We start from the raw sequence: 18,544 nt of genomic DNA, 5'->3' as shown, positions 1-18,544 counted from the left end.
AACAGTGCTAACCACTGCAACACCGTGCCGCCCTTACACATATCATCACTTATCTAACTATGATGCATCGTTATAGAATAAACCAGTGGTCGCCAACAGCTGAAGTACCTCTTCATCAACACTAGGGCTGTGTATTGGCAAGAATCTGGTGATACGATACGTATCATGATAAAGGGGTTACGATGCAATATATTGCGATACTGTAAGCAAGGCGATATTTCGTGATTTTTTTAAAAATCTAATTTTAGGAAAAGGTCATAGTATACAGAACACACCGCCATTTGCATGAAATCTGAGTAAGAAAGGTTACTTTTTTATGCAATCAGAACAGTGGGATCTGCATTTACTGTACCCTATACATCCAACATCACAGCACTACTTTGAGAGGGCACATACACTAAGAGGGCGCATCTCTTTGCAAATGAGATAAAGTATTGACTGAGTTAATCTTTGCATGTAAACTATTAATTAAAAATCTATAGTGTTTTTGAGAATCGATACAGTATCAAAAAAATATAATCTATATAACACGAACAATCCTGTTCCAGATGTGTTTTTATGAGGATGTAGAATTATTTAAAACTATTATTTATATAAAAGTAGATATTGTCGCAATACTTTTCCATACAAGACAGTGATCCTGAAATTGTTGATTTTTAGGCTTGCTCTCTTTTTTTCAGTAGGATTAGTCAAATTCGTATTTGTACTACTGCTGTTTGGAGTAGCAGCAGCTGGATGTTTCTACCATTATTACTTTTAGTCCTCTATTTGAACTTCTCTGCTCACTAGTTTCCACACACTCTCAACAGCAGCATGCGTCAGTAAGGTGTTAACACTGACTCATGTTGGTGGGAGGCGTGTCTTATGAGTTGTAGTTTATTGGTTATTATATATATATATATGTATATATATATATACATATATATATATATATTTTTATATATATATATATATATATTTTGTTTTTTTATGGAATAGTTTTTGAATTTTTGTCAAAGTAGCTGAACTGCTCCATAATATTTCAGTAATAACAATCCAGTAATATAACAATCCAACAGTTTAAAAGGTGCTATTATTCATATATTGCGAGTAATTTTATATTTGGTCTGTACTTAAGGAAGATTATAAAGGCTAAAGCTTAACTTGTAAAGGACTATTTAAATGTGATGGTATTTTTACTGAAGTAAAGCATCATTGTCTCTGCCTACAAACTTGCAGACAAAAGCCGTTGGACAGTGGTTAATGTGGCAATGACAACACACGTCTGGTGTGATTGTTCTGAGCTGCCGTACGTGAGAGTGTGATTGTACCAGCTGATAAAAGCAGCTTCCCTCTAGAATGGGGAAGTAGCTGCAGGCTGAGACGGGAGGGACAGATGAATGTTTTTTTTACACTTTGACACTCGGACAAAAAAGTGTCATGACATGAAGCAACAGACAGCTGAGGACTAAAACTCAACAGGACAAAAAAAGTTGGCCTGAATTGTATAACTGGGTGATCAGAGATAATGAGTACCTATGCGGTGAGTTCATATTCATTTCTTACTTATCAAATGTCCTGCTTGTTAAATGGAGCTGAATGTGTTTCATGTGGTTGCTATGCTGATATAGTTCACTCACTTGGCTTGTCATTGTCAGAGTCGTTGCTAATGACTCTGACATTGAGACTCTGTCATTCTCACAACAAGCTAATTACTGTGGGGACTTGTGGGATGCAGTTCAATAACTAAAAACCGGCATGCCTGAGTTAAACAAGTACTATGCAGTGTGTGTTTCAGTCTTACAGAGCAACGGCAGCAACTGCCTCTCTTTAATTTCAGTTGAATATGGGCACGAGTGTGTGAGTGTGTGAGTGTGTGAGTGTGTGAGTGTGTGAGTGTGTGAGTGTGTGAGTGAGTGAGTGAGTGAGTGTGTGAGTGTGAGTGTGTGTGTGTGTGTGTGTGTGTGTGTGTGTGTGTGTGTGTGTGTGTGTGTGTGTGTGTGTGTATATACATCTATCTTTCTTTGTGAGGACCAATTTGAGTTTTAAACCTTCAGTGTGAGGACATTTTTGCCAGTCTTCGCCTCTTCAAAGGCCTGTTTGAGGGTTCACACATGGTTTTAAGGTTCAGGTTAGAATTAGGTTTTGGTTAGTGTTGGGGTAAGGCATTAAGTAGTGATGGTTAAGGTTAAGGTTAGGGTAGGGGGCTGGGGAATGCATTATATCAAAGTTAGAAGTACATGTATGTGTGTTACTGTGCTGTGGTTGCAAATCGAGAAGCATTTTTAGCTGGCAGGATGTCAGCGAGGCAGAGGTGTAGTTTCGGTGTTGTTGGGCTTCATGACTTATCTTAACTGAAAAAACTGTCAGCATCCTGTTTTTACAGATGGGTGTGAAATTTACCCCTAATTACTGCCATTTTGGATTAAATATTTTGTAGCATAAATAGCGACAAATCTAGAGAGCCTGAAAGTGATCTTACTTATTTTTTGCAGGTAAATTATACAGAAAACGGAGGTGCGTTTTGAAATAAAATTAAGTATAAATAATAACTGATCATCTGTGTTTCCTGTCTTTGTCTTCCTGTCTCTTTGTCTGTAGCTGTCTCCTGATTTCCTCTTTGGGAGCCACCACAGGAATACTGACGGCGGTGGCTGGCAGATGAAACAGGTGAAACTCTTCTCTACCTGCCGCATTCTTTCATCGCCAGAGGGCTAATGCATTTCATCTCGAGTTTCACCTTGTAAAAAAAAAACCCCGTCTGAGATTAAAGTAAAAGATAAGCTCCCTTTATCAGTTTTACATATTCGCCCTACACAACAGGATGCATTTGCTTAACAAAACAATACATCATACAACTCTGGTGGTGTAGTCAGCCACCTTGACTATGTCACTGTATAAAAAAAATCCTGGTACATGTTATGTTTGCACATCTAGCACCAACATAATTAACAGTATGCCTGTACATAAGTATCTGCATAGACTGCCTGTTCATCTTTTAAAAGAAGAAAACTCTTCCTTGTTATTCTGACTGGGAGGGTAATCCTAAGTGTTTTATGAGCGCTTAAAGGGCTTTTGATGGAGGGTATTTTCCTCATGAAAATCAATGAACTCGAGTCGTTAGATTTGCAAAAACTGCATCTCCACTGTATTACTGTAGAATACGTTAAAGTAATGCCAGCCATGCTCTTTAGATTCTCAGAGATCAGCATTTATGCATATGAAGGTGGTGAAATAGCAACTCATGGTGTAAAAAGAAAGACTGTTACCCAAGCAGTTCTTACTGCAACATGTTGCATCACAGTGGGGTGTGGGTGCGCTTGGTATTAAAGCCCTTTTAAAGGCCTCCTCTTACCAAAGGAGCAGATTTGGCTCTTAGTGCTAATCCTCCTTGCATGAAAAGATGGCAAACATTAGGAGGGATATTTAGTCTGATTGTTAAAACTAGGTTACAGGGATTGGGAAAGGTACTTAATTATGGCTGCTGCTGCATGAAAAGTTGAAGTTGTGTGAATTTGTGTGCGATCATGTACTCTTGTATCTGTTCGTGCGTGGGATTGTAAGCATAAATATTTTGCATGCAAAGTCAGGATACACTTGCATGCATTTGTCTCACCGCTCCTCCTGTGAAGTGAAGCAAAACAATTTAAACTTTCCTTCACGGAAACTGCAGTTTGTCCCCAATTGACAGTATGTAAAGTGCTCAGTATAGACAGGCACTCATGTTTATTAGCAGTATTAGCTTCAGTTCATATTTGCAGTTCATACATGTAAATTAATTGATCTGACATGGTGTAAGGCTTTCATACTGGCTACTACTGTATGATTGTCTACTGAGAGAACTGAGAGCAGACAAAGATAAGAAAACCTGTTGAAGATGCGGAGGCAGTGTGAGGTGAGGTGACAATTAAACCCACATAAGAATGATTTACAAGCCAGCATCCAGTGCCCTGACTGTGGCACTTCGTAATCTGAACTAGTATTAAGATTATTTAAGAGCTTTTACCGACTCTTAGGGGTGGGGGAAAAACTCAATACAGCATATTATCGCAATATTTTGCATGGCAATATTGTATCGATACACGGATGTCAAGTATTGATATTTTATTAGATAAACTATTAACCTCTTAACAATCCAACAGCCTGCCGGTGGGCCGGGGCGCTATTGTGTCTTTCAGAGGTTGTAGCAGTCTTAAAGTCTTAAATTCTAAAAGATACTGGTATCATATGAAACTAGAAAAACCTTAGGAATCGATTGGTGCCTAACATGTCATGTTAGCTTGTCAGGAAGAATGCTAAATAACGCTCCAAAGTTAGGCTAAATTTTGGCAAGGAAAAACTGGCATAGCCATTTTTAAAGGGGTCCCTTGACCTCTGACCTCAAGATATGTGAATGAAAACTCTGAGATGAACAGAGTGAAAAGTGTGTCTTATTACATTAAACAGATGTTAAAAAAAACTGCAATTAGCAGCTGAAAAAAGGGTAATAAATTCAATATATCGTAATATATCCTACGGCAATACTCAATATATCGCAAAATGTATAAAATCGCAATAAAATCGTATCGTGAGTTAAGTATTGTGATAATAACGTATCGAGGGGTCTCTGATGATTCCCACCCCTCAGCTCTGATGTCCATCAGTCAGAGTAACAAAACTATCATCATCAATACATCCACTGAAGCAAAATGAACTAATGAGAAAAAATGTCCCGCTAGTGAGCAAAGGTCCTCATCTTACGTATAACATGGAATGAAAAGTTGCAACAGCAGATAGGAATAAACACAAATTACTGCTTGTGGTGTCATACCATTGACTATTACGCTATTAAGGTGAACACACAGTTACATCATGTCTCATATCTTCCTTGATTATGTTGCAAGTTTTGCATGCTTGTTTGCATGAATTGTAATTGCAAAGTATGTTGATAGCAAATGTGTCAACAACAGTAGCTCATACAGGGGAGGAACTGCATGCTACACTTTTGAAAAGGCCTCGACCTTTCTGTTGCTCCTTACTGTTGCTTGTTTATGATTTGAATTGTTTAGGAATATATGCTGATTGTGCTGTTGCACTCATTCAAGTTTGCTCAAGGCAAGAGCATCAGCTAAATACTTAAATATACAGTGAGGATAATATAAAGAAAAAGGTTCTTCTATAGTCTCAGTAGAGACTTTAAAATACAATGGGAGCATATTGTATAATTTTTTTTCGTTCACACACATTAAATGAGTGATTGCTCTTTCCCCTTGTCCACCACTGACCCCAAACATTTGACCCCCGACCTTTAACCCCTGTGAAGAGCATGCAGCGCGCCGCCTCCTCTGACACCCTAAGCACAATGCCGTTCAGCAATGCCGATGCCCGGTGCCGTAACTCTGCTGCCCTGCATGATGTCAAGCAGCAGCTCAGCCACTCCCAATCTATGATCCTGCCTGAGAACGGCAAGGTACTCACCTCCAGAGCACATACACACACAAGGTCATAAACTGTGTGTGTACAGTAGTCACAGACATGCAGAGGGAAGAGGAAATGCAGATTAACATTTTTCACACAAAGCACTGGACGTATGCACATTTACACATACACACAAATGACGGCCACTGATGACGGCCACTTCCTGTCTTTCAGATGGCCCAGCAGTGCAGAGATTACTCATGTAATGTGACCAACATCGTTGTTGAGCCTCCGTCTCCTGTGAGCTCTCCAGACAGCGATGACTGCACACCGGTGAGGAAACACTACTTTTTACTTTTGAAATGAAAATACCTGTATATGAGTATAATATTTTCTATTGATTTAAACGTCTTATTTATAACATTTTTATGTAGACGAATATTTAAAAATAAAATAATAATACATCCACAGAGCTTTCAGAAATGTGTCACCAATTATCACCTAAAAACATATTTCCCTATTAACCCTTAGGGGAAACTAGTCAAGCAGATAGTTTTTGTTTTATTTGCATATATTGTGTGAGTGAACGTGCACTGTGTCTTTACAGGGGAAAAAATGTAGCGGTTACTCAGTATAATCCACAGACATCACTGAAAGGATTTCACTATGAACTATAAATTAAGAAAAACAGAGAAAACTGTCCACAGCAAGGTCTTTGGATTAATCTGAATACTTGTATCGGGAAAAATATGTTTTTCAAATGTCATTTTTCAATTCTTTGAGCACAACAAATTAACTGAACTTAAACTTAAAAGTCTCAGCGGTGCATCTCTCAAAACCTATTCAAATAAAATAAACCACTACTAGCTTTCCTCTTTCTCTGTTCTCCCTTTAAAACCCCTGCTTTTCCTCAGTTTGTTCCTCACTGTCTTTATATAATGTACTCAACACTTATAACTTGGTAGTTAGTATTAAGTCTTCTCTCTTACACCTTAAACAGGGCCATACCACAGTGGGAGATTTTAGAGCAGCTCCCCTCCCGCTATTTTTTCAATGATGCAACATTCAAGTTAAATGGGTTTCGCTCAGGATGCAGCATATTACACAGAGGAAAAGCCCTCTGCTGTACTTTACTGTTAACATTTCATTATTCAAGCCATTCTTGCCTAACTTGAGTGATAACATTAGTGTGGCAATATAAATATTACTGCTTGAATATTGCAGAATGTGCTTTTAACCCTTATAACGTGTTCTCAGGAGTTGGAGAAAGCTGGACTCTTGAACAAGACAAAGATTGCAGAAGGAGGCCGGAAACTGAGGTGAGGCTGCTCCCATTCCAGACAAAAGAAGTTTAATTAGATTGCATTTGTTTGTGTAAATAATGTGTTTTGAATTAATGTAGGCAGGTATGATTTGCTGGATGTGATCACATCTGACCAGTATACGTGTTTGTTGGGTTGCAGGAAAAATTGGAGCCCCTCCTGGGTGGTGTTGGTCGGGAACAGTCTGGTTTTCTTCAAAGATCCTAAATCACAGACACCTTCCAGCTGGGTAAGAGCTCAGACAAACTGTCTTTAATTCCTTCAGTCCAGGTAGCGTCTTTGCAAAAACATAAATAAGTGTCTTTTTCCCAGTAGGCTATATAATAAATAGACTGGGTGGAAAATCACTCCATGAAGCTAATTTCTTAAATCTCCCATGAGTTATGTTCTAAGTGGAGATGTGAGTTTCTCTACATGGTGGATTTTTTAATTTATATTTAAACATTGTGAAGTAACTTTTGAAGCCAGCTGACACTGTTCCGTTGCACAAAGATCAGTAGCCTTTTACAAACCCAAAAAGTGAGCACACAGCTGGATATTTCTGTTCATTACGCTGCACACATTTCTGCATGATTTAACAGTGAAATGACCCAAATCAACACTTCTGTTTATAAAACAGGAAACACAAACCTGTTGCAGGTGTTGTGTGTGTAAAAGCTGGTCGGCACCCACATTTTTAGAAACCGATATGGGTTGATTCAGCCAAGTAAGCCTTGAGAAAATGAACTAAACCCGATTTTTTTTTTTTGTATGTGTACCTGCTTATTGATAAAACAGAAACCAGGTAACAGTCGCCCTGAGAGCAGTGTGGATTTAAGAGGAGCACAGCTGCACTGGGCCAACGAGCTGTCCAGCAAGAAGAACGTCTTCAAGGTAAGAAACATGATCAGAAAACCCAGTGAAAAGATCTCAAGGTATCATGTGATCAACCTCAAACACTCATGTTCATAATAAATTAACGCGTTACAAAACTGCTCTTATTAAAAATGTTCAGACTTCAGTGACCCTTTCATTTTCATTTGAATAGTTGCAGTAAGCTGATGTACAGTGAAGACATGTGGTAGCAGATAAGGAGTAAAATATAGCATCATATTTCTGAGTGAGAGTAGGACGCTTTCTTTCACCCGGTCACTACAGTGACCTTCAGTGAAGAAGAGGAAGCTGTAAAAAATAGTTTTCCAGTGAAATGTGTGTATGAATTGAGCTTAACACATGACATCTGACAAACTGGATGAATAAGACGTGTGAAAAAAGAAAAATATACATTTGAATTCCTCACTGGGAGCTTTGCAGACAGTTCGTCCCACATTAATATGGTTGGTGAATGTGTGTGTTGTAGCTGAGGACCGTGACGGGCAACGAGTTCCTGCTGCAGTCAGAGACGGACTCTCTGATCAAAGAGTGGTACAGGACCATCCAGAATGTCATCGACAGGCTGGTGAGACACACAGAGTTGTTGCACCACTTCTCTATTAGTGTTAAAATGGTTTCCCTTTGGATCAATCTACCTTTTACTGAACTTTAAACACACCGTTAACTCCTTCCTGTCTTGTTCTTTGTGTTTTTTCTTTATTTTTCATTGAGATATATATCAGCCTCATAAATCCACTGTCAGATGAGCCCTTAATTGAAGCATCATTTTGGTTTCTTAGACAAATCACACAGCTCTCTTTTTGTTTAATAGTGTTGTGTAAATGTTTCTCTGTTGGACGTCTGAGCAGCCTCTTTGAACAGATGCTTTAAACAGCATGTGGTGTAATGTTTGTATATGACAATGAGCGCTGCCTTCCAGGACCGTGAAAACCCGTTAGACAACGTCCTTCTGTACTCTCTGAGGCGAGCGGGCAGCGTGGAGATGCTGGAACACAGCGGAGACGAGGATGACAGGAGAACGTCGCGTAAGTCGTCACCACGCAACGCCTCTCATGGCTCCACACTAACTTCCTTCCTTCACATAAAACCATACCCGCCCTCCTCTTCAGTTTTCTCTCACTCCATCATCATCATCACTCTTTGTTTTTCTAAACTTCCACACAGGCTTTTTGCATCCCTCCATCCTCTCCTCCATCCTCTCCTCCATCCAGCCCACTTATATTTTCACGCGGCCCCCGTGGCAAATAATCCCCCCGTCAGTCCTGTCTCACCTCCGCCGTCGCCCGGCCCTCCCGCTTTTCATCCTCACCACCATACCCTCTCATCTACTCTCCTACCCCGCCGCAGCCCAACGCCCCGCACTGACCTCCTCTTCCTCCTTGTCTTCCTTCTCCTCCTCCACCTCCTCCTTTCCTCCCTCTGCAGTCCCTCGCTCGACGTCCAACCTGGAGAACACGGAGAAGAAGAGAGTGAAGTCCCGGCTGAAGAAGCTGATCCTAAAGAGACCTCCTCTGCAGGCGCTGCAGGAGAAAGGGCTCATTAAAGGTGAGATTTCCTTTTGAAGTTTTACGCAAGTATCCTTTACTCAGCAGTACACAGTGCTTAATATATTACAAGCTAAAACTATCCACTAAACTTTAGTCGTGAAGTTGAATACATTTAGCTGTTTAACTGAGCTGCATCACAGTTGTGATGGCTGGCAGGGAATCTCAGCATTTATCCTGCGGTGATGCCACATCCCCTCGTGAATACGCATCGCAATCCTCCTCGTCGGTTTAGTAAGAGCTTCTCCAAAATTACGTTTTTCCACACTGCTTGTCTGCTGATTACACTATGATGACATTACATTACATTTAGTTAGCTGACGCTTTTATCCAAAGCGACTTACAATAAGAGCATTCACCCATGACCGTACCAACCATAACATCTTTTATGGATCCTTCTTAAAAGCTGAAACGATCCTTTGTGTTTTTTTCCATATTCTAAGCAAATAAAGATGCAAATAGGTGACAAATTAAAGGAAAATCCTGAATACAATAGTGAAGAAACACAATGAATGCAGATGCTTTCATTCAGAGGTTGCTGAATGGTTTGAGTATAAAAATCATATCAGAATTATATTTTATGGCCTTCACAGTCACCAGATCTCAACCCAATTGAACACCGATGGGAGATTTTTGTCCAATTTTTTATTTATTTTTGTTTATTTAACCTTTATTTAGCCAGGATAATCCCATTGATATATTGAATTTGCAAGAGAGTCCTGGCCAAGATGGCAGTGTAAAAGATTCACACAAGCACCACATAAAAATACAAATAACATACTTAAAAACAAAACAGCAAAAAGTTAAAGACAACATAAAAACATTAAAAATTTCACATAAAAGAGACAACAGACTTAAAACAAACAGCAAGTTACATCAACCAAAGTACCCAGATTAATACATTCAGTGCTCAAATAGTCCATAATCCTGTTTTTAAAATCTCGCATGCTTGTAAAATAATCTAGTTTAAAATGTCTCTGTAGCTCACACCAACATGAGGGTCAGAAAAACATTAAAAAGGCTTTCACCAAAAACAGTGAGGGTTCTAGGAAAGAGGTACCTAATTTGAGTTCAGAGACTCTATGCTAATGACCATTGACGCTGTACTGGTGACTCATGGTGAGACAACAGCTTGTTGTTTTTTTTCACTAATTTGTCACACTTCTAAACACTTCCTCTATGATGAGTATTTTTGAAAAGATGTTCCGTATTTTCAAAACTCTTTTACAATGACTCTTTAAGATAAAACAATTGTTTTGTTAGCGTTCAACTGCAACAACTTCCACAAGACCTGACTTTCAGACAAAGCAGTATCCTGAAAAAGAGGAATAATTCAAAGTGCTCTAAATGGCATAGCTAATCACTGCAGGAATGTTTTTGCTTTTGTTGAAAGAAGGTAAAACATTCTAGAAACAAACATGAACTCTTTAACACCATGTTCTTTTAGAGTTTCTTGTCCATATTTAAAAAAAAAAAAAAAACATCCTTCTCTAAAAGTATTTTTTGTGTTTATGTGATAGCAAGCAGTAGCGAGGTGACACAAAGACAGGAAGAAAGACATGCAACAAAGGTTCCCAACCAGATGTTGCATGTGTTCAGCGATTACAAAGGCCACAAGCAAAGATAAAACAATGATTTGGTCAACGTTGAAAAGCTACAGCTCCTTTAAAGCAGTAGTGGGTAGAAATGGAGCAAATATAATTAAAAAAAGGTATTTTTATAAAACAGTCACTCTATCCTGACAGTAGTGTATGAGACAGGTAATCTGAAAAACATCACGTGCCTCTGTGTCCTCCGGTGCTCCTAATGATATCTACAAGATTTCCCAGACCGGAGGAAAACAACCAATCAGAGCTGAGCTGGAGCCTTGCCGTCTCTGAGCAGCTGTCAATCACTCGCGAACGCCGATCACACGGTCAAACTAGGCAGCGCTGATCAAATATGAATTAATATTCTGTTACTGCAATGCCTATTTCTCACCTCAAATATAAAGCTAGTTTGACCGTTTGATCGGAGTTCGCGAGTAATTGATAGCTGCCTCCATTGAATGAACAGCCAATAGGAACGCTCTCTCTCTGAAATGACCTGTGATTGGCCAAAGTAGATTTTTTTAAAGCCTGAAAACAGAGACATGAGGAGGTGCAGAAGTCTAGTTATCTCTCAGAACACTTGAGTTATAATATGCTGAAAGGTTATTATGGCCCAATGATGCCACAAACATTCAGCCTACTGCCGATTTAAAGCTTTGACCGAATGCCAACGGGATGTGTAACCTCAACTACATCCTCGTCCACTAGGTGGCGCAACATGATTTTCTGCATGTTTTTAGAAACTGAAGAAGCTATTCAGATGAATGGAAGCGTCTGTTGATTCATTAAAAGATGTCTCCACAAATACTTTCCTAGCTACTCTCAATGTAATAATTAATTATAGTTAATTATGGTTAAACTGATTTCATTTCATTTTCAGAAGCAAGTTCATCACAGTCCTTAGCAGAGATAACACAATATGAGGATACAGCAGTATAATGGTAGCATGCCATATAGTGAAGGACTGTATGTGATCTTTTTTCACCCTATAGGATCCATAGTACAGTACATGAGTTGCATTGCATCATCAAGGCTGAGCTTACATCGCTGCTGGGAACACAGAGGTTTCATTCCATAGTGAACAGTACATTTATCTCCAGATTAACTTGAGCTTGAGGCTCTTACATCATGTCTTGACACAGTTACTTGAGAAAAAAAAAGACATAAAAAGTGTGTTTTTGTCCGTCCGTCATCCCCCTTCAGATCAGGTGTTTGGCTGTCGTCTGGAGATGCTCTGTGAGAGAGAGAAGAACACCGTCCCTCGCTTCGTCAGACTTTGTACAGATGCTGTGGAGAAGAGAGGTACAAACACTGCAAAACACACAGCCAGCTCTTGCTAATGTGATTCACAACTTCAAGGGGGGACACATGAGGAAACACTCCTCAATCCTGTTTTGCGCATCAGCCACTTGACAGCAGTTGTGCACCTCCTGTTCAGCTCCGTGACACAAATCACCTAACACACATTTACTGAAAAATGTTTGTGATTGCCCGACAGAGAGACGACTAAAAACGCGCAGAGAGGAAGTCGTGACAGCTGCCAGCCGGAGACAGATCTAAATGAGAGAAAATGGAGTTGTTTAGAAACAATGCTGCAAATAAATATTTAATACACACAAAATGTGTCTTGACCACAAGGGCTTTAAAAACACGTATTTGATGAATTAAATATTTCTTTGGAGTTGTTTCAGATTGAGACATTTACATTCAAGGCCGTGACAGACTGAAAAACTTTTAGGACAAAGTAGCTTCTGGAAAAACAGAGAGGAATTGTTTTGATAATTCTCATAGTTACAGTATATAATGATTGCTGTAGGAAAGGAAGAAGGTAGAATATTTGTTTTTCAGCATACTGTGTTAATTGAAGGTCACTCCTCTGTTGGTCTTCCTGAGGTTTCTCCCTTGGTTGTCCTGTTAAATTGTGTTTTTATCTTGAAAATAATCATTACTTTCATCATCGATTAATCTGCTACTAATTAACTATATTAATATATAATAATATATATTGTTATAAAAAATATATGGTCTATAGAATAGTGTAAAAAGGCCATTGTAATTTCCCAGAACCTTAGGTGAGGTCTCCTTGTTGCTTTTATTATTTTTATTTAAATTTTATTACTCAAAACCCAAAGATATTAAATATTAAATAAATAAATAAATATTCACATTTAAGAAGCTGAAACCATTCTTAAATTAACTTAATTTGACCTATGACCAATGAATGAGCAATGCAGGTTTAGATTTTTTCCCCACGTGGCTGAATGAACGCTGTATGTTTTATAGCAGTACCATGATACACACATCTCCGTCAGTGTCTCCTTGTGACTGTGAAGCTGTGGATTTTCAATTCAAAGCTCTGATAAGATGCTAATAATCAATATATCACAAAAGCCTGCTTCTTCTACATCTGACCACGCTGTTGATCTCGTCATGGAATTTGTTGACCGTAATTAAAAATATAGAATATCATCAGTTAAGGATTTTAATCATCAATGGTTCACAAGGCCTGACTTGTTCTACAATGTCTATCATTAAAACCAGTGAGAGAAAAAAGCAGAAACTCAATGTCATAACAGACCTTTGTAGGCACTTCATCAAGCTTGACGCTATGAAATGTTGAGAGGAAGTCCTCATAGCATGTGATCATGCAAAACATAACTAAAAAAAAAAAAAATGTAGGTGTCTAAAAATGCCAAAATGTACTTCTGCTTGACTTTATTCACACGCTTTTGGGCACTTATGCAACAAAACCAACTTCCCAGGCTCACTAAATTATTGATGTGCAGAAAAGCAAAACAATTATATCAGCTCTGACTGCCTTAAAATCTGAGGAACTATTTTAGTTTTTTCATGAAGTCAAGTTTTAAATAATGGAATACATGTCAGTTTGGTTTTGATATTAACCAAGTTATGAGTTATTCGATGCTCAGACCCTCCAGTGATCTGACCAGCTCTGTGTGGTATGTTGCAGGACTGGACACTGATGGCCTCTACAGAGTTTCAGGGAACCTGGCAGTGGTTCAGAAACTACGCTTCCTAGTGGACCACGGTGAGGATGAAGGGGAGGAGGGGGAAGAGAAAACTGATCTGTATCGATGATTAATTTAGTCTCTGACAATGAATGAAACCTGCAACGGAAATGTGGGGGAGGACAGAAGTAATGGCAGGTAGAAGTTCATCAGAAATCTTTGAATTTGATCTCCTCCTCTTTTTTCAGCCTTTTAAAATCAAGATAAATGCCATCTGATGCTGTTTTTGTCCATCCTGATTACATATGATATTGTATAACTACAACACACACTCACTGTTCACCTGCTTTAAACCTGATTGTCTCGCTCCCACCACACGGCATCCTTTTGATAAGGTGGACGCCGAGGAAAAGCCCACTGACTAACTGTTGGTTTTTGCAGAGCGTGCGGTGACGACAGACGGCCGTTACATGTTCCCGGCAGAGTTGGTACAAGGTAGATTCAGACTGAAGAGGAAAAAACGGCTGCTTTCACGTGTTACTCAGCCTGCTTGTTTTTGTGCATCATGTGTTTGATAAATGTCAAAAACTCCCCACACACAGACCGTCACGCAGAGCTGAGCTGCGGCGCAGACGTGCACCGAACAGTTTGCTGGTTGTGCTACCATTTGCTTAATGTATGTGTGTCCCTCAGGCTTTACTGCTTTAAGTTTTCTGATGTAATAACATGCAGCAGGTTGTACAGCGGCGTCTTATACGGTGCACGCCTGCCACCAAGTGGACGAAACGGAGAATCAAGCTGCAGCTTGTGTACTGTGAAGTGCTCTAATCTCTCACTGGCTAATGCTTCTCATCATTAGAGACTTGTTAAAATCATAAATATTGAACTTCTTGACCCTGAGGTCAAATTAAAGCTCTTTATTTTCTTCCCTTTGGTTCTTATGATGCAATTTGAGAAGCATTGGTCAGGCCTGGATTTTAAGATGCTTTACATGTGTTTGTGCTTCTGTGTCTTCTCTGACTTATTTCTATCTCCCTCCTGCAGCTACAAGCCTTCATGTTACGCCTCAGCACTGACACAAATTCACACTCTGTTCTGTTGATGTTGTTCACTAAACGATACTGTGACTGTAACTCTACTTCTTTCTCGTTATAATTCTAACTCTCTGTCTCTGTTTTTCACATTGCCTTGCCTTTTGTTCACTTCCTCTGACCCTGTCTGTCTGGATTTCTCCTCCTCCTCCTCCTCCTCCTCCTCCTCGTCCTCCTCCTCCTCCTCCTCCTCCTCCTCCTCCTCCTCCTCCTCCCTCCCTGTGTCTCAGAGGAGAAGCTGAATTTGGACCAGAGTGATTGGGAGGACATTCATGTCGTCACAGGAGCTTTGAAACTTTTCTTTCGCGAGCTTCCTGAGCCCCTCGTGCCCTTCGGCTTCTTCACCGACATCGTGGAGACAGTCAGTGAGTGACCAGCTTCAGCCTCAGTTTATTTTTTAAATACTGTATATACCCTCTGCCTTCATGTGGAGCGTCACTTCATATAGAATGACACTCATTTTTGATCAGTCTAAGGCAGAAATTAAAATAAAAAATCTGCTTACGTTTGTATGAAATAAAACCCAATTCTCATTTAAAAGCACCTTTATTGATTTGAAACATGGACAGTGTTTTTTCCAAGTTTTTGTGCGCATTCATGGCCTTTTACTTGATTCTGTGTTGTAGAAATCGAACAGGAAATGATGGGAAAGAGAGAGAGAGGGGGATAATATGCAGAAAAGTCCCTGGCCGGACTTAAAGTGGGGATGTTGCAATTACATGATCGGCTTCTTTTAAAAGGATAGTTTGGGTGTTTTGAAGTGGGGTTGTATGAGGTACTTGTCCTAGTCAGTGTATTACCTACCGTAGATCACGGTCGGCGCACCGCCAGCTTGGAGAAACAGACAAGAGTCACCGCACAGGAGCAAAGCAATGTCCAGCTGTTGACGGGGACGTCCGCAAAAGACGCCTAAAAGAAAGGCTTACCTAAGAAAATCATTATCAGTTTAAGTTTACGGCATATTTAGAATATTTTCACCGCTTTACGTTGTGGTCAGACGGCTGTTTCCAACGGGGAACTGAAGCTGTTGTATCCGTCTATGCCCTCGCCAAAGCCACCAGACTCCATTGAAAAAAACAGTAATTTTTCCTCACAGAACATGGAGGTTGCTGGTCTACCGCTGCCTTGATCGGCTAGTTTGTATCTGTTATTGTGTGACTTTGGAGAATTCGAAATGACCAAAGTCACGCAATAACAGCCGTGTTCTACGAGGTAAAATTACTGTTTTTTAATGGAGTCTGGTTGCTTTGGCAAGAGCATAGATTGTGTGTGTAGGTTGAGTGTATAGCTATCTCACGACAAGGCAACCAGCAAATATATTCTAAATATAGTGTACACTTAAAGTGATATTGATTTCTTTAGGTGGGTCTTTCTTTAAGGTGGCATAAATACGTTTTGCTGCCGACCCCGTCCACAGCAGTACATTACTTTGCTTCCTTGCGGTAATTCCTGTCTGCTTCTCCAAACTGGAGGCGTGCCGACCGTCATCTACTGTAGGTAATACACCGACTATTGATAAGTACCTCATACAACCCCACTTCAAAATACCCAAACTATCCCTTTAACCTCTAGGCCACCAGGAGACCTGCGTAGGAATCTCAACTTAATATTTTTCCTCTGATCTGTTTTTATTTTTAATACGTATACTAACACTGTTGAGTCCAAACCAGGACAGTCTGGGTTGGAGAGTTTACCCCCTCTTTACTTGGGCTCTTTCACACTTTCAAACGGTGGTGAAAGTCATTTTCATGATTATAGAATATGCTGTATTTACAGCCCTTTTCCACCTCTAGAAAATGTTGCACAACGCCACATATATCATGAAAGATATATGGACACAATAAAATAAAATGGTGCTTCCCAAAAAGAAAATTGCATGAGTTCCAATGCGAGAGAAGAATAATTACATACTGACAAAACTGAAATTTATTGAGCAGTATTGAATTCAAATGAAGTGATGGTTTTACTGCACAAAAATCCTCACAGTATAAATCCTCACTGCATTTATTTTCACACAACTCCCATAATCCTCAGCTCATGTGTGTTATTTAATATTTTTCTTCTTGTCAACAAATGCCATAAAAAGTAGTCTTTCACTACTTTACGACTTCCCTACCCCGTCTGCGGCAGTCCATTCAGACTTAAACATTTAAAAATGGGCCACAAATTTGTAGTTAGATTTTTTTTAAGGGCCAAATGGTTTCCTAAAACTGCAGATCACAGTAGGTTTATGCAAAGGTTACTCAAAAAAGAAACACATTTTGGAACTATTTTCAGCAGCGGATTAATACACATTTGATGCTCTAGTGAGTATTTATGGCGTCATAAAGGAACATGTTATCCAGTGCAGCAGGTGAAGCTTAAAGATGTTTTGAACAATGATGTAGGTCTATTGCACCAAATCACACCATCAACGCTTTTTTTCATTGTCGATTTATCTGTCGATTATTTTCTCCATTAATCGATTAGTTGTTTGATCTATAAAATTTCAGAAAACGGTGAAAAATCTGTGTTTCCCAAAGCCCAAGATGACGTCCTCAAATGTCTTGTATTGTCCACAACTCAAAGATATTCAGTTTACCGTCATAGAGGAGTAAAGAAACCAGACAATATTCACATTTAAGAAACTGGAATCAGAGAATTTTTAATCCATTTAATTAATCTATTATCAAAATAGTTGGCGATTAATTTAATAGTTGACAACTAATCAATTAATCGTTGCAGCTCTTGTTGATAGTAGGATCAATTCACGAGTCTCTTTTCATGTGCTTTTATCTGTTGACTTAAAAAAAATGTGTGTGTATATATATATATATATATATATATATATATATATATATATAGTATGTATATATAAATATGTATATATATATATTTATATATATACACAAACACCAAACTTCCTTCAACTGCATTCTTTATCAATTAATTTGCATGAACTGGTGTGATACAGCAATTTATCATAATATCTTTTACTTATCCTGAAAAAGCAGATAATCTAGCAATTCAAAATAAATTACATTTAGTAAAAAACCTTGCATATTAAGAAAAAATTATAATAATTCTTGGCATAAATTCCCTTTTTTTTTTTTTTTTATCAATCCATGGGACTTTTTGTTTTTGCACAGGGAGTGATCATCAGCACTTCACAGTTTCACATCAAACCACAGTGGTGCTAGTTGATAACTCTATGCTGCTTTATCAGATTAGATAGTGGATGCTAATGGAGAACATGTGATATCAGTCACTGGATGTAAATCAGATGCTAATAAAGTTTCATGAAATGGAAATCAAATGATGACATTTATTGTGATCTGACACGTCTCTTGCTCTGTGTTGCAGAGATGTCTGACTACATGGACAAAGTGGATCGTTTGAAGTGTCTGGTGCTCAACATGCCTCCTCCAAACCATGACACGCTGCAGTTCATGTGTCGCCATCTCAAACGGTGAGAGGGCGGAAATGAAACCGCGTGCATTTGTCTTCGTCTTCTCTGTCTCTGTGCCCTGAAACTGCCACATTTCATAACGCTGAATATTCCCTTGGGATATTTCGGCACGAAGGAGTGAACCGGATGCCCTTGTAGGAAAATAAAAATCTCCAACCCTCATAACTTTTCTTTTTAAACCTGACCACAAGAGGGGGTAGTTTCCTCGTTGTTCTCAGTAATTTTCTGTCAGGGATTCTTTGGCCACGGCTCTCAAAGTATGCCAGTGCTGTACCAGGATCACACTGTTGTTAAGTTTGGGTCCCTGTGAAGATGAAAAGGCTGGAGGAAGA

General features: G+C 39.2%; 1 protein-coding gene across 6 annotated transcripts in view; it reads left to right on the top strand.

The window, feature by feature from the left end:
• The window catches only part of arhgap9 (Rho GTPase activating protein 9), a 49,185-nt gene that overhangs the window by 27,794 nt on the left and 2,847 nt on the right, over positions 1 to 18,544 (top strand). For 2 of the 6 annotated variants that reach the window (XM_074642693.1, XM_074642684.1), the window contains 14 exons: positions 2,581 to 2,649; positions 5,282 to 5,428; positions 5,611 to 5,709; positions 6,634 to 6,695; positions 6,840 to 6,927; positions 7,476 to 7,571; positions 8,038 to 8,136; positions 8,491 to 8,596; positions 8,997 to 9,116; positions 11,908 to 12,006; positions 13,676 to 13,753; positions 14,115 to 14,168; positions 14,995 to 15,129; positions 18,107 to 18,212. In XM_074642693.1, the coding sequence (XP_074498794.1) occupies positions 2,581 to 2,649; positions 5,282 to 5,428; positions 5,611 to 5,709; positions 6,634 to 6,695; positions 6,840 to 6,927; positions 7,476 to 7,571; positions 8,038 to 8,136; positions 8,491 to 8,596; positions 8,997 to 9,116; positions 11,908 to 12,006; positions 13,676 to 13,753; positions 14,115 to 14,168; positions 14,995 to 15,129; positions 18,107 to 18,212 (1,358 nt within the window). Of the gene's footprint in view, positions 1 to 2,580; positions 2,650 to 5,281; positions 5,429 to 5,610; positions 5,710 to 6,633; positions 6,696 to 6,839; positions 6,928 to 7,475; positions 7,572 to 8,037; positions 8,137 to 8,490; positions 8,597 to 8,996; positions 9,117 to 11,907; positions 12,007 to 12,202; positions 12,402 to 13,675; positions 13,754 to 14,114; positions 14,393 to 14,994; positions 15,130 to 18,106; positions 18,213 to 18,544 lie in introns of those variants that run through there. The other 4 variants (XM_074642704.1, XM_074642714.1, XM_074642717.1 and 1 more) reach the window with 4 other exon arrangements.

The sequence above is a fragment of the Sebastes fasciatus genome, chromosome 1 (genome assembly GCF_043250625.1).
Source record: "Sebastes fasciatus isolate fSebFas1 chromosome 1, fSebFas1.pri, whole genome shotgun sequence".
NCBI lineage: Eukaryota > Metazoa > Chordata > Actinopteri > Perciformes > Sebastidae > Sebastes > Sebastes fasciatus.
The sequence above is the reverse complement of the archived record's forward strand: the minus strand, read 5'-3'. Positions and strand labels throughout refer to the sequence as shown.